The following is a 24,687-nucleotide window of genomic DNA, read 5'->3' on the forward strand; positions in this document are numbered from 1 at the left end:
TATAAACTGTGGTTTAGGTAGGTTCTGTAAGCTCATCTATTCTGAAAGTTTGGCTAAATACACATTGATTTTTATATTACTATTTATTCGTAATTATCAATAGGCTGATATCCCGAAGTACTTTTCTAAACATGCAAAAATCCTTCTGAAGGTAATGTGAATGTTTTAAATAAAAACTTTGGAAAAATAAATGGTTCCCCGTGAAAATTTTACATAAACTCTGCATAAAATGGTCACTTATTTGAGACAATGTTTCATGAAAGCATTTTGATAATTTCTCTAAAAATGAAGACGTGCTACGTGTTGTGTTTAATGGCTCAGAAGACTGCATCACACTGACGGGGTGTGCACTGTTACCGACAGTTCATGCAGCACGTCAGGTAGCCCCCAGGGATTAAAAGCATGAAGTACTATCAGGGCCGTTCATGAGCTCCCAGGGCAGCTGAGCAGGACACACAAGATCTATGCTCTGCCCCTCCAACTTGTCATCTAGTAAGATTATTATTAATATCTCTTTTCTGCCTCCCTGGAGAAGATGCTACAACAAACATTAGTGGTATTCAAAAGAGCACAGCATTACTTAATATGGCTTACGGTTATTATCTTTCTTTCACACAAATGGAGTTTTCCCAGGTCTGAATTCTAAGGGCTCTGTGCTCCCATATATGTGTGCACATAAACACATGTGTGTGTATATATGTATGTATACCTAGACATATCCCTTTGAAAAGGCTGGCTTGTTAAATTTAAAAGTAATGACATGCATTTGTCAAATATAATTACTATTTGCTTATTTTAAAAAACTTCCTAAAAGAACTTTTCTTTTGTGAAAATGAATGTCAATATTTGAAGTCGTCTTACAAGAAAATGGCCCAGCAGTGCCTCCACTTAGCAAAAGCTGTTGTAATTTCCCAAGTAATTGTGTATATAAATTAAGAGCCTTGCTTTTAAAGATATTTAACAAGTCCCACTTTTACTTATTTAGATTTGTGCAATTATCTTCCTCCCTCCATTAGACTAAATTAGTTGGTTTTGTGAGAAAATGCTTTTCAAAGGAAGAAGTCAGCTAGCTCTTCTTTTAACAACAGCAGCAGCAACAACAAAAAACTTACCATTTCCATCTTCTCCACCCTATGCTTAGGTGATAAACTACAAGTTATAAGAACAACTGCTAGAAGAATTAGACAACTCAGGTCTTTTCACAGATGTTGTCATTTCATGCTTTGGAACACAGCCAGTCTCAGATGCTGTAAAGGGATTTACACTTATCCTTTTGCATGCTGCCAGCCCCCAATTAAAGCTCTCCTTTATCTTCCCTTTCGTTTCTATAACCTCCCTCCTTCCTGCTCCAAGCTGCCACTAACCAGCCTTTTGAGGAAGGATCAGGGCAACTTTGTTCAACAGTCATGTTTCGGGGCACCTTCACGTCTGTCACTAATCCATGGCTGGTACTGGATAACCAACAGGGTGAGGCCAAGTTTTGAAAGAACAGCAAGACTTATTCAGAGATTATATTTATAAAAGAGCATGTATTGCTTTGTTTTTATTTAACCCCTTCTCCTTCCTAAAGAACCATGCCAAGAAACAAATGGCAGTACAACTTCCCATAGGAACAGAACAAAGAAAGGAAACCTTGACACTGTTAAGCACTGATGCGTTTGCCACCTTCTTCCTCCTCCTGCTCCAGAACAGCTGAACGCACAGCAGCTCCTAGTACGTGACCAAAAGTGAGCAGGGAGCGATATGCTATAACTCTGATAATCATCTGTATTCCCCACTGCCAAGATCTCTTAAGACCCTCCAGAAGCTTCATAAAATCCTAAGGGGTTGCAGGGTGTGCTAATGCCAAACTCTTCTCAAATCCTACAAGACAGTCTTTCAACTTAAAAAGCAAACCTAAGAGCAATGTCCACATTATATATTAGGTATGTACTTAATATATGCCAATGTTGAAATAATTTCTTCCCACAGCTTGCAGGTATTCCTTTTAATGGGTCCAGCTGGAATAGCAATTGTATTAAAGTTCCACGTCAAGAAAGCCAGCATTTAAATCCTTTTCCCTACTCAAGGAGGAAAGAACATTCTCAGACAAGGAGAAAAATAATCCACTGAGCTTGATGTGAAGCAGACACAGCAGCAGATTTTAGCACTAATGAGGGAAGAGGGCCAGAGCTCTATTTCCCTCCTTTCCATCATCCCATTAGGGAAATCCAATGACTCCCAGGAAGGAACACAGCCTATCGTGTTGTGTATGAGGGTAATAGAGACAGGAACTGTTCCATGGCAAAACAATCATGACACAGGCATCACTTTCTGGAACTGGAATGAAAAGACCAACTCTTCTATTTTAAGACAAGCAATGCTGTCAACAGGGAAAATTCCTTGAGTGAAACATTTCAGCAAAACTCCATTTAATGCTACCAGAACAGTAGAAGGATCAGCGTGTAGATAGGCCTCAACAATAAAACATCCTTTCTCTGAGTTCCCAGGACTCAGGTGACAGCTTTCGGTTCATTTCTTTGTTTTTTGCAACAGAGTACAAAAAAAGAAAAGAGATTGGTCATCAAGTAAAGTTAGAGTTTAGACAGGAGGAGTATTTAAAATACATTTTAAAATAAATAAAGGATGAGATAATCTTATTTGTTTTACCCAGCATGGCATCCCTGGTTTTGACTACAACCTTCAGTATGCAAAATAGTAGATGTTAGCAAATTAAAGATTCAAATAGTTTTGGAAATACAATAATAAATACTTATAACAAAGATCCTATGACTAAATTACACTGTCAGAATGTAGTACCTTCCTCCAGGCAAGCATGTGCCCCCTCTACTGTGGTCTCCCCACAGCCTTGGTCCTAACAGGGGTGGAATGAGGGCAAAAAACTCTTCAGCCTTTTAGAAGAGACAACCTGTTGCGCATGAAGTGGAGACTGCATGCCACGGGGGCACTATTGCTTCTCCTTGCAGATCCCCTCCAGACTGGCCCAATTTCAAGAGGCCTGTAGCTGAGCTGGTCCCTGGTTCTCCCTCAGCCACAAGCCCAGCACAGCAGGGAGAGGCTTGAACCAAACCCACTCTGCTTATCCTTCTGCACGCTGCTCCCCTCTAGATCTTCTGCCTAAAAAGAGTGAGGCTCTTCAGGGGGGAAAATAAATATAACAGACTTTTTGGTAGCAAAATGAGGAAGGATGACAAAGAAATTAATGATGTCAAAAATAAAACTGACCTTAGCACATTTTCCATAAGTTCTTATTTCCATAGAAACAGAAAGATAAAGAGTACTGAAAAGGGGATCCTACAATTCTGCTTTCCCCAGGGCTACTAGGACACATTCCTTCCAAAGAATGTGCAAGCAGAAGACTCCTCCCTTCCCAAGTCATTTGTCCACAGAGGCACTGTCAGCAAACAGCATTAAACAAACCTGGAACCCTGAGTGATTTGTGCAGGCTCTTTAGAACCAAAGATCCTCTGCCTGCCTTGGCAGATAACAATTTTCACTAAATGTCAAGAAAGGTACCACAGAACAGGTGCGCATGAAAATAAAGATACCATTCTCTGGAAGGAGAAGACAATAGGAAGGAGGAAATTTCAGTCTGTCCAAATCGCCCTGTATTGCAATCTACATATTGCCCAACCACAAGCCTCTAAGAATCTCTAGCAGACAGCAATTTGCTAAAAGGAACACTTGCAGAGCCACCAGGGCAGTAACCACAGCAAAGGCGTTAGGTCATATTCAGCTGTACCCTTCCCATAATTTTTCTCAATGTATGAAGGTGTGGAAATTAAAGTACTTAATAAAGTAGAGGAAAATCACTGACCAGTAAAGACAGCTCTATTTAAGAATTTCCACAGTGGAACAAGAACAGAACTGGAATCAGCAGAAATACTGGGGAGGCTTGTAGGGCCCCTCCAGCCCACTGTGTGACACTGAGAAGCTAATTTAGTGTGACCAGGTGTTCTCAGAGGTGGGCAAGCAGGGAAGTCTCTACCAGTAACCAGCTGGGCAAATGATGACAGGCTTTTGATCACACAAGCTGTCTGGGCCCAAGTTCCCTCCCTGAACATTAAAGGACCAACCTCCCAATCACTAAACACTTCCCTACACTAAGATTCTATTAATGCAGTGGTTCCCAACCTTCCTAAAGCTGCGATCCTTTAATACAGTTCCTATGGGTCGCGACCCACAGGTTGAGAACAGCTGTATCAATGAAAACAATTCTTGCTGGAAGATTTGAGATCCTTGTCGTTACACAAGCTAGAAAATGAATAGAAAAGAACTTTGAATGACTCCACTACTAATTTTCTCATCCCATGCTCTTTCTACAAATGGACAAAAGGGAGATGGGACAGTTCCAATTTAAGCACTTTTTAAATTGATCTTTCTTCAAGGAGATTCCCAGCAATAAAATATTCGTAATGTTTAACTACGTCTCTCTCTCCACCTTTTTTTTTAACTGCCTCAGAGAGGGGATAAACAAACAATTTCCCAGATGGTACGCTGCTCCCAAGGTCCCTCATGTTCTACACAGGAAGGGAAACAACACATATGAACATATCTCACATGAACGAAAGCTCCGGAACCAGTTTACACTTTGAAATAAATATTCCCACAGGGTTCACTTTGTGAAGCTGTAATACTTACTCCAATTACAGTATGTTGACCACCTAACGAACTGTAACAAACTGGTCAACAAAAAAGGTGGTCAATACAAGGAATTAGGCCTACAATACTGACAGAGATGAGGTCCATGTCTGGTCTGCGAAAAGTAGGTCAACTTAAGGAGGTGGTCAACTACGAAAACTCAACTGTATTTCTATTAGAATTAGTTCAAACAATTTCAGAAATTTCTTACAAATAGTTTTAGGGGGAATAGAAATCACATATGAAAAATGTTCATTTTGACACATCTGTAACCCCTAAACTCCAACCCCAGTGGAATGATTAAGCTTTCAAAATTCTTAAAAGTATATCAATTTTGGTGACTGAGCCAGGATCAAATGCCAACTGCAGATAAGGAAGACCAACATAATAAATATTTTGTTTTAGACTAACCTCCAAGTTAGGCTTAAACTCAAGGTATTTTTTTTTTTTTTTGTAGAGACAGAGTCTCACTTTACTTCCCTCAGTAGAGTGCCGTGGCGTCACACGGCTCACAGCAACCTCCAGCTCTTGGGCTTATGTGATTCTCCTGCCTCAGCCTCCCGAGCAGCTGGGACTACAGGCGCCCGCCACAATGCCCGGCTAAAACTCAAGGTATTTTAAATGTGCTCATAAGAGAATTCTGTGCCCTAAACTTCTCAAAAGGCATTTTCACCACCAACTAACTTTTTTGGAAGACTTCACATGCACACTGGAGTAAATACTTAAGACAATGTCATAATAATTGTTTATGTCCACAAGCAGTGACAGGGCTGTAGGGGTTCTCAGAATGAAAGCAAAATACATCACTGCATGCAGTTAAAGCAGCAAGGCAGGAGAACATAGGCTTTCACTGGCTGAATGGAAATATTTAAACAGAAGCACTACTTGTTTAATTCCCACATGGTTCCTATGCTACTGAATACTTCTATTCTTCATACTTCTATGATAATGTAACTTTCTCAGTTTCCTAGTTGGGCAGACCAGTAACCTTGCAAATGGGACATTTCTGGCAATTCTTAGGCAATGCTATCATCTTTGAGGGGCTGAGTGCACTGTGAAAGAAAGAAGTAACTACAGGGTTGGAAGGCACAAAAATGGCTCCCTGAATCTAAACCCAGTTGATATCACGTTTGCTGCAATATGGGTGTCACCCAGGAAATGCCCCCACATTTCAGATAAGCACCTCCTGAGAACTCCTCTCTCTGTGAATTCCTATAGCACACTGATGGCACCTGATAGCTAGTCTCACATACTGAGATTTTACCTATGTTTGGTTTTTCATTTAAGTATGCTGAGGGTAGAAACAATAACTTTTAAAAGTTTGCTAGATATTTAATGCAATCCCTTGACCAAAGAAAGACAATTTATTTATACTGTTTCCTAAATGAATAAATGAATGAAATCAAAGCCAAAAGCTGTATCACAAAATTGAGCAGCTTAGGAGACTAGAAACACTGGAATTTGGTACTCCTGTAACTTTTTCTGGATAGAGTGGACAATTTCATACACAGTGGCCACCTTTACTACACTGGTGGCCAAGGAGCAAGATATCACTAAGAAATCACACTACACAAAGTGTAATCTTAAAGTCCCCCAATTTTCTTTATGGTCTACCAAACAATATAGACCTCCACATTTTTTAATTTATTCCAATCATTTTAGAATCATACACTAATCAAAAATTAAGAGCTGGCAGAAATTTTTGATATTAACCATTATAAAGGCTTGGCACCCGTAGCTCATTGAGTAGTGCGCCGGCCACATACACTGAGGCTGGTGAGTTCTAGCATGGCCTGGGCCTGCTAAACAACAATGACAACTACAACCAAAAAATAGCCAGGCATTGTGGCAGGCTCCTATAGTCCCTGCTACTTGGGACTTGGGAGGCTGAGACACCACGGCACTCTATCAACGGCGACATAGTGAGACTCTGTCTCAAACAAACAACAACAACAACAACAAAAAAACCATTATACAAAGGAGAAAACAGAGACCAAAGAAATTAAATAACTTGCTCAAGGTCACTTGAAAAATGTATAACCAGAACATTAAATTACACACTTACAAACATTATCTATGGATAGTTTTACATTAAGAATATAGTTTTGCCATTTGCAGCTTTACAATCTAGGGTTCTTCTCTGCAACTACATTAAAAATCTGTAGAAGGAACCACTGCAAGACTTTCCTGGAAACTCTCCATTTCAGAGAAGATTAGAAAGTGTCTCCAGGCCTGTAATCCTAGCACTCTGGGAGACTGAGGCAGAAGGTTCACTTGAGTTCAAGAGACCAGCCTAAGTAAGAGCAAGACCCAGTCTGTATAAAAAACAGAAGGGGAGGAGGATATGGAGGGGAATTTGAGGTTGCTGTAAGCTATGATGAAGTGAATGTATTCTAACCCTGAGGAGAAAGAGCCAGACTTGACTGTTAAAAACAAAAAAAAAGAAAAGTGCCTCCAAAAAGTTTACAGGAAAAAGCTGAGAAATTAAGTTTTCTCTAGCTTTAACCCAAAAGGGACAATTAAAGGGAGACCTCGGCTCTGTTAAATGCCAACTGCATGCAAATAAGACTTATTGGCGATTCAAAAAGAGGTCAGTTTGCCTTTTCTTAGGTGACAAAACCACATACGTAAATATGATGGCAAAGACATTTTTAAAGGACCTTTTTAAAAATTGACAACTATTAAATAATAGGGTGAGACGTGTAAGCCATGTAAGCCATGTTGAACATCAGTGTTACAGCTTCAGCGTAGTTACCAAACAGCCTGGTGGCTGCCACATTTTCACATAGAGCTGAACCAGAAAGCTGTGAACAGCCAGCCTCACAAAACAAAGGCTTTTAACCAAACTCCTGGACTAGAGATGGAAATGCAAGCTCGCCCCCTTGAGACACGGGAAAGAAAACAAAGTGTTTCATTAAAAAATAATGAAAGGACAGAGAACTCAAGGAGGTATTAACTGAAAAATATTCCAAGACTAACACTGCCCTTCCGACTACCCTAAAGAAACAAACATTAATACTTTGGTAGGAATAGAAATTGAGTTAATTTGATGTTCAGTTATATAATTATTTTAAAAGGGATCCTGGTTCTGATGTAAAATGTTTTGATTGAGTACGGTATATTAAATAAAGAATAGATTTTCCCAGTAATCTAATACCCAACGTATGGAATTTTATAGTTGTCCTTGAGTGTTTGGCGGCTAGGCCCATGGGCACCGTGACAAGATATACTGGCTCAAGAAACTGACTGTTGTTCCATATGGCTAATAAGCTTGTGCCATGAGCATTCGGAAAAGAAATTAGTACAAAGATACCTCAAATGAACAGATACCCCAGGGGAGGTAAGCTCCTTCCTAATGAACTTGGCCACTTGGGGAGAAAAGATCCCTACAACACATAGAGAATATCTGTCTATAGTTCTGGGCAGACACCGGGCAGAGAAACAGGACTCTAAATTCTTTCCTGACTACCCTGTGGAGCACACTCGCAAGGTGAGTGGGCCCAGAAGGCTTTCTTTACTGAAGAATTCAATGTCATCTCTTGCTTTCACAATTCACCCCCTGGCTCTATACTTTTCCATACCATTCTTTAAGAAATAAAAGGAAGGGCGGTGCCTGTGGCTCAGTGGGTAGGGCGCTGGCCCCATATATAGAGCGTGGTGGTTTTGAAGAACTGCAACAAAAAAATAGCTGGGCGTTGCAGCGGGTGCCTGTAGTCCCAGCTACTCGGGAGGCTGAGACAAGAGAATTGCCTAAGCCCAGGAGTTGGAGGTTGCTGTGAGCTGTGATGCCACAGCACTCTACTGAGAGAAATAGAGTGAGACTCTGTAGAAAGAAAAAGAAAAGAAAAAGAAAAGGCAGGTCTAGATAATCTTATTTATTTATTTATTTATTGGAGACAGAGTCTTACTTTGTCACCCTCGGTAGAGTGCCATAGCATCACAGCTCACAGCAACCTCAAACTCTTGGGCTTTTAGCAATTCTCTTGCCTCAGCCTCCCAAGTAGCTGAGACTACATGTGCCCGCCGCAACACTGGCTCTTTTTAGATAGTGGTCAGCTATGGAGCTTCTACCATATATGTCTCACTCTGGCTCAGGCTGGTCTCGAACTCGTGAGCTCAGGCAATCCACCCGCCTCAGCCTCCCAGAGTGCTAGGATTACAGGCATGAAATCTTTGTGATTTCTGCATCAAAAGCAAGCACTTTGGACAAATAAGCTCTTTTGTTCTTATTATCTGTTTAGATGCAGCTAAATACTACCAAGAGACTTTATTTATTTTGAGACAGAGCCTCAAGCTGTTGCCCTGGGTAGAGTGCCATAGCATCACAGCTTACAACCTCCAACTCCTGGGCTCAAGTGTTTCTCCTGCCTCCGCCTCCCAAGTAGCTGGGACTACAGGCGCCCAAACAAAACCCAGATGTTTTTTGGTTATAGCCATCATAGTTGTTTGGTGGGCCGGGGCTGGACTCGAACTTGCCAGCTCTGGTGTATGTGGCTGGCGCCTTAGCTGTTTGAGCCACAGGTGCCGAGCCCAAGAGACTTACTTTAAAGTAAACCAGCTTTGATCCTAAAATGGCCAAAGGAATTTCTCCAGCTACCACCAAAAGCATGAGTACAATGCGATGGTTTTGAATTTTAGTGAGGATAAGCATCACTCAGGAATATTTGTTCAAAACAAAAACCCATCCTAAATCTAGGAGATTTGGCTTCCTGAGGCCCAATCTAGTATATTCTGAGGATGATTCTTCAAGAAACAATAGGATTCTGGAAACATCACTAGCACAGTTCTAGTTCAGTTGACGGTTAACTAGCTGTGAAACAAGGTTAGGTCATTTAACTACACTGAACCCATTTCTTCAACAAAGCAAAGGAGTTATACTTTAGGTAATCTTTGAGGTTCCTTCAAATTCTAAAGGTTTCAGAAGTAAACCAAGTTCCACATCTCCCAACATTAACTTCTGATAGCATTCTTGATACTATTATAACGTATGTTTAAGTAGCAATAACTGAGTCTAAACCACCATATTCCACTAGTTACTTAAATGAGTGAATGGGATACTGGAATCTGGAATTATACAACTAGTCAGTAATAATAATGCAAAACTGTATATACTATGTGCCAAGCTCTCAACACTGGACATACATTAACTCACTGAGGAAACAAGACAATAAAAGGTAATCTGAGAACCTTGAAACCAGTTATGTAAGAGAAGATAATATTGGATATTATAGTGAACTAGTACTAAAACTTTGGCAATACTTACTAACAAAATACAACCACAAAATGAACGATGGCAATGAACCATAATACAGTAGGACCTCAGTAAGCAGCACCCAAAGAACTGTGACAAGCCGGTCAGCATACACAGGGGGTCAGCAGAAAGAACTAGGCCTGTTGTACTGATAGGTACATGTGGTACACGACCCGTCTGTGAAAATTAAGTTAACTTAAGGAGATGGTCAGTTATGGAGCTTCTACCATGTATGTTTAATGACTTTGCCTCAAAACTGTGAACATTTTCAACCCAGTTGAAGAAACATCAGTTAAAGACTATTGAGAATTCTGCAGCATTTAACACGTGCATGTGTTTTCTCCTCAAATATAAGAAACATGAATGCTGATACTGTCTAATTCCTTCATGAACCATGACTTTCAGCATTTCACCTCTAAAGTAAGGGATAATTTGCAATACATGTCAAGCAGGTTACAGAATGAAAAATTACTCTTTAGTTTGTATGACAGGTATCAGACTAGACTACTGAGTATTGCCACTAGCCTAATGAAAACCCAAGTGTAGCTTTTTCCTTTAAATCCTTGGTAGTGCCACTATCGAAGGACGTTTCTGTACTTTGACAATTATATGTTTAAAGAAGGTTACAAAGCAGGAACACATCCCTAAGAATTTACATAGATTCTTTGTATTTGCTAGAAAACTGCAATAAATTCATTATTATTATTATTATTCTAGGTTTTCAACCTACTAGCAAAGCATAAGATATAGGAATTTGTTCTGTTTTACATCTGGAGAGGATGATTCAATGAAGCACTGACTGGCCTATACCCAAAGCCAACACAGACTGGGCATGTGTCAGAAAGACTGGATTAAAATAATATTATACAAATACCACTCCTCCTTGAACTACAATCACAAACTAAATCTTTTTCAGAATGAACATACAACTCTAAAAGACTAAAGACTAAAAGATAAGATGTGAAAACTGAGCTCTAGAGAAGCTAATTCAGGAAAGACAGAATTTGAACTTCCTGCCCCTAACCTATAGTTTAATAATTAGACATTCCATCCCAAAGCAATTTTAAGTAAGAAATCAGCTCACTTCCTTTTTCTTTTCGTGCATTGGTACGTTAAGTATTTTGAAGGCCAGTGCCCTACCATGTGTTTATGCACAGCCCAAGAAAAGAACCTAGGAGATTTTACATTTTTAAATGATTAGAAAAAAATTATTCAAAATGAGAATATTTCTGGACACATACATGAACACTACAGAAATTCTTTTCAACATCTATAAATTTAAATTTTACTGAAGCAAAGTCACACTCATTCATTTCCATACTGTATATGGCTGCTTTCACACCATAAAACTAAAATCAGCTGTGACAGTGACTGTTCCACAAAGCCTAAAATATCTATTGTCTGTCCCTCACAGAAAAGTTAGCAGACCTTTGCTCTTTCCTGAACCAGTGAAAGCCTACACATAGAATGCAGTCTATGGAGAGTTAAATGGGAAAAGAGAATGAAACATGGGGAAAATTTAAGTGTGCGCTCATGCTTTACTTTTCAATTCACAGCAAATAAGGCACGTTTGGCAGAGCAACAGAGGGTCAAGATTTCACATCACTAAAACAATGCTGTGAACACAAAAACTTCTAATATTTACAACTGAAAATTGTGAAGTGACCTTCCCATTCACATACATTTTCTCCAACTATGCAAGGTGGAAGCAGACCAAAGCATAGATCTTCTCCCGCAAGAAATAAATTATATGCTTCTGAGGCTTCTTAAAATATCACCAATCACAGAGCCTGGGAATTTCCCTGTTGGGTAAGTCCTAGGTTAGAAAATCAACCCCCAAACTCTTCTTCCAGCCAGGTGAGATATCCCTCATCAGAAAGTAAAGGGCCTGCAGCCAAGCACCATCCTGGATTCAATGACACTACTACACTACAACATTAAAATGGGGACTAAGAAACAGGGGATTCAATTCAAGGATGTGAGTTTTTTCCTTCCCTTTCTGAAGGGCGTCTGGAAACAAAGACACATGTACCCATGCAGGGTGTGTTCTCTTTTCTTCCCCCAGGGCAAAAGCAACATTTGTCTGAATTAACGCCTGCTATACAAGTCACCACCCAGGCATTAGTCATGAATATTATCTGTACTGGGGTGGGTTGGAACAGTCAGCGCCTTCTTAGCACTGTACTCCAATAAAACAAGACTTGTTTATCACTGTTCATATGCTTCAAACAGCTTGAGATAGTTGATGATTTTGTTTACCTACTGAAGTAACTTCAAGAAAAAATTCCAACTTAGTCCTCTGAAGACCAAAAACAGTCCCCTGTCAAGTCCAGCCAAGGGACACCAACTTTCAAAAAGGGGCAGTATGAGTTATTCTGGTAACTTGATTTTTAGCTTTCTAAAGGTTTTCTTTGACCATCGTGGACTCTAAAGTGTACAGCACTGTTTCTCTCAAGTTCCCTTGTTTTAAAAGTTAATAGCTTTAAACGAGAAGAAAAATAATCTCAAGACCCTGAAAAGAAATACTTTTAAATATCTAATAAATATTAAATATAGAATTACTATTAAGATCCAGCAATTCTGGGCAGCACCTGTGGCCCCATATACCAAGGGTGGCGGGTTCAAACCCGACCCCAGCCAAACTGTAACAAAAAAATAGCCAGGAGTTGTGGTGGTGCCTGTAGTCCCAGCTACTCGGGAGGCTGAGGCAAGAGAATTGCCTAAGCTCAGGAGTTGGAGGTTGCTGTGTGCTGTGACGCCACTGCACTCTACCGAGAGCGATAAACTAAGACTCTGCCTCACAAGACCAAAAAGTGTCCACAATCCAAATGTACAACAAAGTATGGAATATCCATACCACAAAATACTATTTGGCAATGAAAAGCAATGAAATACTGATCAACGCTACAACATGGATGAACCTTGAAAACATTATGCTCAGTGAAAGAATTCAGTCACGAAAGACGGCCTATTGGATGATTCCATTTATAGGAGGTTCCAGAATGGGTGAATCCAGAGACAGAGGCAGACCAGGGAATGCTGGGGCTGTGGGAGGGGAAAGGGAGACAGAAGCTATTCAGAGGATATGGGGTTTCTTTTTAGGGTGATAACATTCTTAAATTACAACAGTGGTGATAGTTGCACTAATCTCTAGGTGTGTATACATATATATATTAAAATCCACTGAACGGTATGCTTTATTTGAATGGGCTTATTTTATGGTATGTGAGTTATACCTCAATAAAACTGTTTTCAAAAAAACTTACTAAATCTTTTTCACCCCTAAAAGCGAACTACTTCATTCACATTTTAGATGATTACTACAAAGCTATGAAGTAAAAAAAATCTAATTTTTGCTACCAGATTCTATATAAAGAAGAGTTTAATGAAGGCTTTTATAGATCCCCTTTTGTGGTAACTCTCATTTTGTAATAATCTAAGCTCGATGACACATTTCAAAGTCTTGTGCTCATGGAGAAAATGTTGGTCGGTCATCATAATCTCCAAGGGATTCATGTAGGAGAGGCTCATTCCCAAACTCTGCTGCGTGGTATATAACCTATACAAAAGTTAACTGCAACAACACATGCATATTACAGAACAGAAGAGAGAAGGGGGAAAAATAATACTGTGCTCCCCAAAATCAACAACAAAGCCAGCCGCAACAACCAGACGCAGCTGACTAGGCTACAGGCGCACTGTGCTCACACAGATCACTGATGCCACTTACCGCCTGGGTCTTCAGGCCTTGCTTCACTGAAAGTGTAATAGCCACACTCCCTGCAGCTGCCTCTTCAGAAACTGAGCTCGCAATGGTATTACTCAGAAAATCCACTTCATCGTCAGCTTTCGTGTCCGGCATATCTGAAGTGAACAAGGGGGTTATAGAGTACATTTAAAAACACAGGTTCCTGAGACTTAACTATTTATACAACATGCTCCAGGTTTCACATGTCTTATTTGTTTTTGCCTTTGTATTAAATGGAAAAATATTCTTTTGCTGTCAAGAGCTGGAGTCATTTCTGACTCTGTGCTGAGCTATTCCTTTATCACGTGGTTTGTGGGGTTAGGGAGGAGGGTTCCCCAGCCTTTGCATGGATTTGAAGCTAAGGGGAAGATCCAATTCAATGACTACTGAATGTCCATTTTCACAACTGACTTTTCTTTTTTTTTGCAGTTGTTTAGGCTGGGGCTGGGTTTGAACCCACCACCTCCAGTACATGGGGCCGGCGGCCTACTCCTTGAGACACAGGTGCCACCCACAACTGACTTTTCATGACAAATCCATGGGTGTGATTCTGACTTAGGTATGGAAAAGTAAACTCATAACCTTTAAGGGAACATAGACTGGCTGAAGTATGGTTGTCCATCTTGGTCATCATCAAAAAGGCAAGAGAGATTTGCACAAGACAAAAAGAAAAAACCCACTGAGAAGGAGACAATGCCGCTGGGACCAGTCTGACTTTCTGTAAAAACACACACACACCCTGCTCCACCCATCGCTGCGATTAGTAAGACTCGACTGTTCTACCAAGTTATTTTTTATTAAATCTTATTTCTTCCCAAACCAAAACATAATCATAAACTACCAATTCCTTTTCTTCAGAAAAAGTCTTTATACCTGTTTTCTCCAGAATTACAGATTTGACCTCCTGCTGGCCGTGCTCCACAGACAAAACAGTGGTGTTTTTTGTTACTTGACCACCATATGGTCAAGCAAATACAGGAAGGAAGGGATAAAAATGAGGTCTGAGACAAATTTAGTCTCCTGACACTTCTTCAAAGGAGACACATGATTGAACAGTGAAAATTCACCTTAATAATCCAAATACAAATGGAACTCGCATCTCAGCTTCATGTGGAAAACTTTCTGTCACAAGTGATGCCACTACTCTGCCAGAGAAAAATGCTCCTCACCCCAAAGAGCAGAGGAGTTTCTCTCACCACTGTTGTAAGAAGATTTTATTCCAGCAACACAGGTGACATGTACAAAAGTCTACATTAGGTTTAGAAAAGCTACATTTGTATAAATGAAGATTTATAAATCTCCTTTCTTCTTTCTTTGCCCTTGTATCATCTTACTAGCAGTTTAAAAGTGGGTAAACAAGGTTCCTTGCCCAGAGAACCAAAATTTGTGTCAAATTTCATAAAATGTAATTAAAGTTTTGGAAAAAAATGACTAAGCAATCCCCTTAGGACTATTCATTGGTCAAAGCATTTCTAAGTGAGTCAGAATAATTTCTGAGGGTAAATGGGGTTGCTGATGGTTTTTAACTTATTCATCTAGGAATGTGATTTTTGGCGCAATCCTATACCTATCAACTGAAAATAAGCACCTTGGCATAGCAGCCAGCCACACCAGTGAACGGGTGATTACTGAGGCATGTGGGGTGCTGGCAAACTCTGCAGGACTGGTGTCTCAGTCATGCACCCTCAACTCCTACACACTGCCCAATGCTCCTGATGGGTGACGCATCACATCCCCTTCTTTTTAATTGGTTCTTTCCAAACTCGCAGTTAAACCTGTAACTCCTCACTCACAAAAGAGAAGGGTTAAATCCATGAGTGGAATGTACAGTGGCTAAGAAATACCCTTTAGTTCTGAGATCACATTCAGGTGATTTTTCTCTAGGGCAACATGACTAGGGACTTTCCCCGGTCTTGGCTGTTTTCTGAAAAAAAAGCACCAATTTCTTCACCAATGGCTGCTTTTCTCTGAACTGTGAGATCGTGAAGGCCAGGGCTATTCTCAGTCCTGGTAACAGGAACAAGCAACTCGCCTACACAAAATTAAGCAACCCCCAAACTCACATGCACTGTTGAAAACTTCATCCTTTCTTCCTTCTTAATATGTTAACATATTGGCCATCACTTCTCAGCATCTATGCCATATTTATGTACTGATAAAAATCAAAGCCTAAAATTCTCCCTGGTTTTAACCTTGTCTCATAAAGTACTATAGAATACCATAGTTTACACTTGCTTGAATTAAATTCCAACCGCTGAGCCAGGAGGAGGAATAATTCCAGCCTGTGTGGCCAAGGACGCAGCACCCAAATGAAAAGAACATAACCAGGCATCAGCTTACAGCCACTCCCGTTCTTCCAAAATGCCAACCTGCCAGGGCCCCCAAAATAGACTTGTTGATGTGCTTTATTTTAAAAATTAAAGACTTTCTCATTGAAATTCTGAGAGAAGCCAACAAATATCAAACAAAAATCCAAAACATTAATAAAACTAAAAACCTGAAGTCACCAAAAATTACCTGTCTTAATAAAACTAAAAAGCTGAAGTCCCCAAAAATTACATCTCAGTCAAGTTCTTTAAATCCCTCAACTGGGAAAAAGAAAGATTAGAAATGACTGAACGCCCTTCACCAGGGAAAACTACCACTGTATTTAAATTGCTGTCCATCGGTAACAACTTTTGTTTGTTCATTTCTCTCTATACCCCTACACTCTTAACACATACTATACATAAAGGGATTCTCAAAAATTAAGAACAGCAAGAACAATTTATCAAACAGTAAAGACAAAAAAGAAGTTACCTCTTACCTAGAGAAGTCTAGGTGTAAGCATGAAGACAGCTGGCAACGGGTAGTGGTACAAAAGTGTGCATCGAACTGACCTTTAAAGACTTCAGGAGTCAATACTGTGTCCAGCTCGAGCTTCAGCCTCAGCCCCCAACAAGTGTTATTCAAATGTTTTATTTCCACTGAGCAATAGTGGTTTTCTCTTTGCTGTCCCTGGCCATGGTTACCCACAGATGGAACGGGCTGCTGTGTGAGCAATCTGCTCGCTGCAGCTGCTTCACCAAGATAAGCAGACGCAAGGTCTGCTTTGTGACAGCAGCTCAGCAGACTGGGCTTGGGCGGAAATCCTGCATCTGATCCCCCGTGCTGTGCAGAGTCCTGAATTCCCAGACTGCTGCCCAAAAGCAACAGGCAATGGAACCGAGAGTCTGCTCTTCAGGCAGGAAAGGAGGGAGTCCTCCTTCCCCCCTCAAACCAATGACCTAATATCACCATTTTGGATTTCAGGCAATCAGCTTTTAAGAATACTCATAGCTGTTGATGAAACCATTCTGACTCTCAATTTGTTCAGAATATAGACTAGGATGATGGGGGAAGAAAGGATTCTCAGGATTGTAAATAAAACACATCTTTTCAGCACTGTTTACTATGATATTAGAGAAAAGAAGTAAGCCATGTGAATAAAGACATCTACTAAATTCATTACTTTACAGCACCTATCACCTAGTCACCGACTTCCAGGTTTGGAAAGTTGCAACAGCCCCAGAGTGACAAGGACTATTTATAGGCTTAAGCAATCAAGCCATGAGTTTACAGAGTCTGAAACCTGTCCACCCCTGAGATGACACGCTCTCCTGATGGTGGTTGACTATTAACTTGGGGATCTACCCAATGAGTGTAGGACATCGAAATAAAGATGTCTTGTGCCTATCTTTTTGCCAGCACATTACAGAGACTCAAGGGAATCCAATTCTTGAACTACTAGTTTTGTATTCTGCTTTGCTTACCTGTTGCCTGATCAGGCCCTGGGATAGGCAGAATAATCTTCTCTGGCTCCTCCCTTCCAGGAAAACATCCTGCAAGGTCCCGCGAGGATTCTTCACAAACACTGCCTACTGGCAAGGTCTCTTCAGGCAAAAATGTATTCACTTTCTCTGTGAGAGCATTCTCCAGCTGTTCAGTCAGAGGGCCCGACTCAGGACCGGACAGTGATGGGTGCCTGATTTCCCCCACAGTGAGCAGTGCTCCCAAGGCCTTAACCTGTTCGATGACGGCGTCCACGATGCGGCTGGCAGCTGCCTCTATTAAGTCTTCTCCCTCAGACAGATGTGCAGCTTGTGCAGAAACCATCCAAGGTGGTGAAGGAGGTCTCCCTCCTCTGTCTGGGGCCGTGGCTCTTGTGACTTCACTCACACCAGTGGGGGCCTCATCATCACGAGTTGAGAGCCCCGTGCCCGTGGGGAGCTCCCTGGCAACAGGCTGCAGTAGGACAGGATGTGCTTTGCCATCCGTTTGTTTTTCCTTGGAGTCACCTTTGGCACAGCTGTCATCTGCTCCTTCCAGCTTCCCTTTTTCCCAGTTAAGAGGTACCATCTCTGAGCTTGCAGCTTGCTGTAGGTCAGTCTCACCTTTGCCTGGCAAAGCTCCTGGCAACCCCAGGATCATACTCTTCTCTTGGGCACTGTGTGACACATCCTTTCCTTTGGGCCCCTCAGTGCCTTGCTGAGATACAGCAACATCCACCATCACATTTCCCCTCACCTCGCAGGTGGCTGCTCCCTGACACTGACCGCTCTTCACTCCAACATCCAGAGCACAAGGTCGATGGCAGTAAAGAGTCTCAGACCCATGTGGCAACAGAGGTGAGCTGCTCTGCTCTGCGCCCAAAGCTTCCTGCCTCGAGTCCACGGCCAGACTTGCTCCAGGTTGTACCAGGCTCTGTGCAGCCCCACCTTTAGTCAGCAGTGCGACTCGTGGAGCCACTTCCTTGTGAGGTTTAATTTCTGCCTTCAGACAGGAAGAGGGTGTATTCAGTGAGTGACTGTGAAGTGCGTTATCCCTGGCACAGGCAGCCAAATTAGGTTTTTCAAGGAATCCCGGTGTCTCTTGTCTAGGAGGTGTTCTCAGCTGCTCTTGCAACTCTGAAGAAAGAGTATCTTCCTTAATGGAGGAATAAGTCACTAGTTTATCTCTGTTGTATTTTCCCTGAGCTGCCAAGTTTTCCGGAGCCACTAGATATTTTCCTTCTTCGGTCAAAACCGTATCAGAGGCCAAAGTGTCCTTGCCCACACTTAGTTGGGACAAGTCAGTACCTGCCTCGACATTTAGAATGTCAGAGGTCGCTGAGGCGCTGGGACCCCCATGCTCTCCGGCACGTCCTGTGGGGCTGGCATTCCCCATGCTGGGCTCAGGCTCTGAAGCAGCCGGGCCTGCTGCTTTGTCTTCTAGTGGCTGCTCACAGGGACCACGGGAATCTCCGTCTGAGCCATTTCTACAATCTGTAGCCGTATGCAGTTCAGGAGTTGCTGTTCCCTTTTCTTTCTGGGAGGGGACAAAAGAAATTACATCATCTTTGGTTACTGATTCACTGCCTAGAGTGTTTGCCAGAGAGAAAGTGCCGTCTGAGATCAGCGCCTGGTCTGGCACTGGTTTTCTCTCAGTTTTAGGGACAACTGGATATAGACATGGAACTCCCTCAATTGTATTTGTGAAAGGGTTATCTCGTTTCAGATCTTTTCCTTGGCCCTCTTTATCCAAAACTTCAAGAGAACAAAAATCCACACCTTCCTGGGCATCTCTTACAGGGTCAGAAGTGGCCATTTTGGCCTGTGGGTCCTCGCAGCAGACGGCAGTGGGGAGCTCTAGTGTGCTGGCCTGCCCTGTTGTGGTGCTTTCTGGCTGGCTGGCTGTGTTACCGCACTGCTTTGCAACTACCTCACCACTAGAAGTCACTGTGTTCTGTTGACATGCGGAGTCAACACAAAGTTTACCATCTCCAGTTGTAGAACAAACAGGTGACTCACTCTTTTGGCTTTGAGCATGAGATGAATTCGTTTCTGGTTTCTGGCCTGGAATTACATCTTTTCCTAGCTCAGAAAAGGTTAAAGCTGAGGCTGACACTACCTGGCATATTTCTAAGGGAGTGCTGGGTTCTGAGCCTTCTAAAATCATGTCTTTTTCAGTGGCTGGAATGACCACAAGGCTCTGATCTACTGGAGCACCAGCACTCTCTTCATAACTTCCTGAAGTTTCAGTTTCTGTTTTTTCAATGGTGGTCTCTCTATTATTAAATGTGAGTAAAGACTCAGCAGGTTTGTTACCACACGGGGAACCTGCAGCAGAGATACAGTTTGACACAATGGCTTTATCCATGGGCTTATTTGTGCCTTGTACATCCAAGGCTCCAGCTGTGCTGATGTCAGTATTCTCTAATCTCTCCTTCGTACTTCCCCTTACTTGAAGCACTTTCTTCTGGACACTGGCATCTGGGTTCATGAGACCATGTTCCATTTCCCCCGCAGTCTCTGGGGTGCTGGCATTTGTTGCTGAATTGCCTGCCAGTTTACCTCCCAAGGAACACTGGGCTGTGCCTGGCTTCATGACCACATGTCCCTCTGGTACACTGTCTGCACTGCTCGGAGACTCCTGGTATGTGGCCATTCTAGAAGACTTTGTTCCAGTTTCTTCATTTCCATTTCCATGAGACGAAAGGCCTTCTAAGCTTTTTGTTCCACAGTCAGGCAAGCTCTGGAGACAGCTAGCTCTATCCAATACAGCTCCAGAGTCCTCAGTAGGTGCTGGCTCCACCACTCCCCCTTCTCTTTCCGCATCTTCATTTTTCCTTCTACAGGAAAAGCCTTCATTCTCATCCTCAGTCACGTTTGATAAGTCACAGGAACCGTCGATTTGCCCACCAGGACTCCTTCGGCAGCAAGGTGAGCTCTTGGTCTGTTCAGAAGACACCTGCTGGGTGCCTGTGGGCTCGGATGCACAGAGAAGGGACTGACCATCTGTCTCTGGGGCACGGAATGGACTGGAAGGGTCCTGTGCTGTCATCATTAAGGGCGTAAGAGTGTCCGTCTGCTTAAGGTTTGTTTTCTAGGAAGAAATGAAAGATAATTTAAAAAACCATCCACAGGAAAAGATGTCACTGATACCTATAAGCAACTCAGTGCCATTCTGGCCCTTCTAAGGTCACATCGTAAGCTGATCTAAAAAACATACAAATAAATTTTCTATTATTCCTGATATTAGTTTCTTTTCCTGCATTTGCATATCTACCAGGATGTTACGAATGACTTAGAATACATAAAATGACTACTTTCTACATTTCGAACTTATTTTATTAAGATAAAAATGGAGTCTCAAAAATCTTAATTTTAAAGAGCCCAGTGGATAGATATCTTTAAACGAGCAGCTGGGAGAAAGATACTTCTATAGGTTCTTTAGAGGGGCAGAGCCTACTTCTAGCCTGCCTCACATTTACAAGTAAAAACCAATCCTAAACAGTTTGATAAATTCTTTTCAATCACAAGGTGCAGAAAGACGTTCCTGTGCTCTATGCTTACTAAGGAGTTACACAGTATTCTTTAATCCTCCAAATACGCTCCATCCCACGTAACATAATTTTGGGCTCATAATTTCAGGAACAGTAGCGCATGATAGACATTCTTTAACTGTTTGATAGACAGTCTTTAACCTCTGCTGTCCAATACTAAAGATGAAATGGATGAGAACACATACACAGTAACACTAACACCATCTTACTTTTGATTACTGTCAGAAGGTATATGGATGTTATAGGTCATCTCAAAACTAGTTTTTGCAACCGTAAAGTATTTTTTAAAATCTAAGTAGATAAAACAAGGCAATGGTTAAGATAATTATGGTTCAAACTGGTAGAAGAAATAATATGCTATTATGTAAGAATTAACTATGAAGGCCATACTGCATTCAGAAAAAATATTTAAAACACAGTGCTGAAAAAAATAAAACCCATAGTTAATCTAAGATATTTATGCAAAAATGCCATGTACAGACAAGGCTTGGGAAAAACAGAAAATCACAGGTGCTCTTTAGTGGATTTATCTGCATGTCAAGATTGAGAGTTCTTCCAATACTATTTTCACAACACACAAAAACCATTTTTAGAACATCTGGTTTGCTCCCCACCCATCCTCTAATCTACCACAATGACCTCATGTGTATCTGCCATCCATTCTCTTATTCACTCACCTGGGGAACAGATGGAGCACCTCCAGGACTCCATCACTAGACTGCTCTATCTACTTACTCAAGTCTATTATAAAAATCTGCACATGTGCTAACAATGTGCTGTTCGCTAAAGTCCTTTTACTAAAAAGTATGAGCAAAAGCAAAATGAACTTTTACTAACAAACCTTCTGTGCTATGCTCAGCAATATTCAAAATTAGCGTGTTACCATTCCTGCTACAAGAATGACAATCTCCTAAAAATTACGATAGTAGGTCCTTAAATTTAACAAAGAACGGATCTGGAGGAACAAGGTGTGCTCTGAAGAACTGAGACGCTCATAAAATGTGTGTGCTACCCCAGTTTCCATTCCTCATGTTTTCCTGCCAGCCATTCCCACACCTTGTAGGTGGCTTTCATACCTATAAACTGGTATTGTCAATTGGACTATCTTTTACCTACTAAAATGAGATATAAGGTAAAAATCTGATTTCCTGGCAGACTGTTCATTGGAAAATAAAAGTCACTTGCTATGGAACAGACATGATCCTTAAAAGGCAGAGAGAGCATCATTCCACCTTACTATGAAGTCTCTTGAACTACTGGTCAAAAATAATGCCTGCTCCCAAAGAAGCCTCTGGTATTGAGCGGACCCTAGATGACTGGAAATGAAATTATCATCAAGCTGTTTCCAAATCAAATCAGCTTTGAAATAAACTGGGTGGAAAAATTATCTAAACTTAGCCATTCAGATGTTATGGCCAAGAGAGATGTACCCATATGACGTTTATATTATCCATAATAAATACTACCAGGGAGTCTGTAATGTTTTTATGTCTGGCAACAACTTTATCTTGAAGACTTGAGTAGATTATAAAATCTTTATTTTTTTTTCAGTGATCTTTTTACCAAACAACTATCAATTTAAATATAGTAACACTATCATCACTCACTAAAATCGTTGTAAAAGGGCTTTATTTCTGGGTAAATTTAGTTCTTGTTCTTTTGCAGTAAGCTCATAAACGGTTTTGCTCATTTCATTTTATAAAGTTAAACTAAACACAGACAAATCTCCTTTTACGCCAGGGAAATCTAGTTCTAGTTGCTGTATATTTCTGTATCTGTAATGTATGTATATGATGATCTTTCATTATTTCAAAAGCCTAACAAAAACCAATGAAAAAAATCCCTCCATCTCTCTATTGCTACAACTCTAATGCTAGGTAAGTGGTAACATCCAATACCACTAACACTGACTTCAGTGTTTCAGGTTTCAGTCTTTGGGGAGAGCATTTTCATGCTCTAATTAATTATATCAAGGTTCATTTGCAGAGGGGGTGGGGGGAAACACACTTAAACATGGAGGTTTCTTTCCTTACCATTAGTTGCTGTTGGATGTTCATAAGTTTAAAAATATGTCCAGTGCAACTGTCTCCAGGAAATGGGGGTTCATGATGTGATTCAGACTCAGAGGTTAATGTATAGATGTCCAACTCTCGATGATGCCTCACTGAACAGTCTCCGTAAGGTATTTCGTAGGATAAACTACTCCAGGAGTCTGGTTCTCCAGCATTCTCTCTGCAAGCAAGCAATCGCTGGTTAACATATATATTTTACCTCCCAAGCATAGGTTTAACCTTCCATGTCTTTGTAATATTTCTAACTTGACGGCTCTTCGAGGTTCTGCAGCAAAAAAACTGCTATATATACCTCCCCAATGATCCAGGCATATAAGTAACCACTCCATTCTCACAAGTGATCTCAGATGGATTCAATGAAAACTGCATGGTCCCTTCTTAAGGATGTTCTTCTGACCAAGATAAAGAAAAGCCTGAGATTTTTAAGGTAGTAAATATTGTGCTAACCACCGAATAACAAAGCAGCATAAGGAAGATGGTTTTAGCTGGTTTAATAGAAGCAAGTCTTCTTAAGAATTGCTCTTAAAAGTTCAGCGCCCATAGCTCAGTGAATAAGGCGCTGCCATGTACACCGAGGCTGGCGGGTTCGAGCCCAGCCCGGGCCTGCTAAACAACAACAACTGCAACCAAAAAAACAGCTGGGTGTTGTAGCAGGCGCCTGTAGTCCCAGCTACTTGGGAGGCTGAGGCAAGAGAATCGCTTAAGCCCAAGAGTTTCAGGTTACTGTGAGCTGTGATGCCACAGCACTCTACCGAGGGTGACATAGTGAGACTCTGTCTCAAAAAAAAAAAAAAAAAAAAAAAAAAGAATTGCTCTTAAAATAAGTTAAACCTTAAGATAATCACAGAAGGGCCTGTCACCCCAACCCTCAAAAGTGTATCATGAGTCCTATACCAATGGGTAGAAGAAACACCCTCAAAATTCTTAAAGTCAACTTTACAGAGAAAGGCTACTACAATGTCATATTACTTAACATTTGTCAATATAATTATCAAATCCTATTTTTTTAGATTACAAAATGAACAATTTTGCTCAACTCAGATTATAATAAACACATTTCATATACAGATAAAGCCAACAAAGGTACAGATATATAACAAAGCATTTCTGGAACAGGCCTCAAAATGTGTGCTCTTTGTGTGTTTCTCTCACTAATGAACTTTCCACTATTACAAGCCAATTGTTTTGAACAAAGAAAGTGGATTTCTTCACTAAAGGCCACAACACCTCCAAGTCTACCCTTGCTCCTAGAAGGTACACCCATGACCATGATGCTTGCTGCAATACAGTATAGTACAATGATTTTCAACTGGTGTACCATGAAATTTTTTTAAGATTAATTAAATTATTTTTGGAAGACGTTCAAAGCACCGTTAAGTATGTTCTTTTTTAAATCAACATAATTTAAGTATGCCATGGAAGTTTAACTATACGCTCAAGTATGCCATGAGATAAAAAAGGCTGAAAAACACTGCAGAAGACACTCTACGCTGTGCTTTCCACACCAAATGAAGGAGCATTTGTGCATAAGATGAGCAGGGATGAGGCACACAATGGTATACTGCAGTCTCATATTCCTCTATCACTGTACCGGGCACTCATGTCAGCGCTAAGCAGCCTCTTCTGTGTTCAA

The 24,687-nt window shown here is 41.1% G+C and overlaps 1 protein-coding gene across 10 annotated transcripts in view; it reads right to left on the reverse strand.

Annotated features, from left to right (window-relative positions):
- The window catches only part of AKAP13 (A-kinase anchoring protein 13), a 317,276-nt gene that overhangs the window by 135,907 nt on the left and 156,682 nt on the right, over positions 1-24,687 (reverse strand). For all 10 annotated transcript variants that reach the window (XM_053581736.1, XM_053581737.1, XM_053581741.1 and 7 more), the window contains 3 exons: positions 23,016-23,214; positions 17,432-20,522; positions 13,623-13,756 (listed from right to left, as the gene is read on the reverse strand). In XM_053581736.1, coding sequence (XP_053437711.1) covers positions 13,623-13,756; positions 17,432-20,522; positions 23,016-23,214 — 3,424 coding nt within the window. The remainder of the gene's footprint in view (positions 1-13,622; positions 13,757-17,431; positions 20,523-23,015; positions 23,215-24,687) is intronic.

The sequence above is a fragment of the Nycticebus coucang genome, chromosome 2 (genome assembly GCF_027406575.1).
Source record: "Nycticebus coucang isolate mNycCou1 chromosome 2, mNycCou1.pri, whole genome shotgun sequence".
Taxonomy (NCBI): domain Eukaryota; kingdom Metazoa; phylum Chordata; class Mammalia; order Primates; family Lorisidae; genus Nycticebus; species Nycticebus coucang.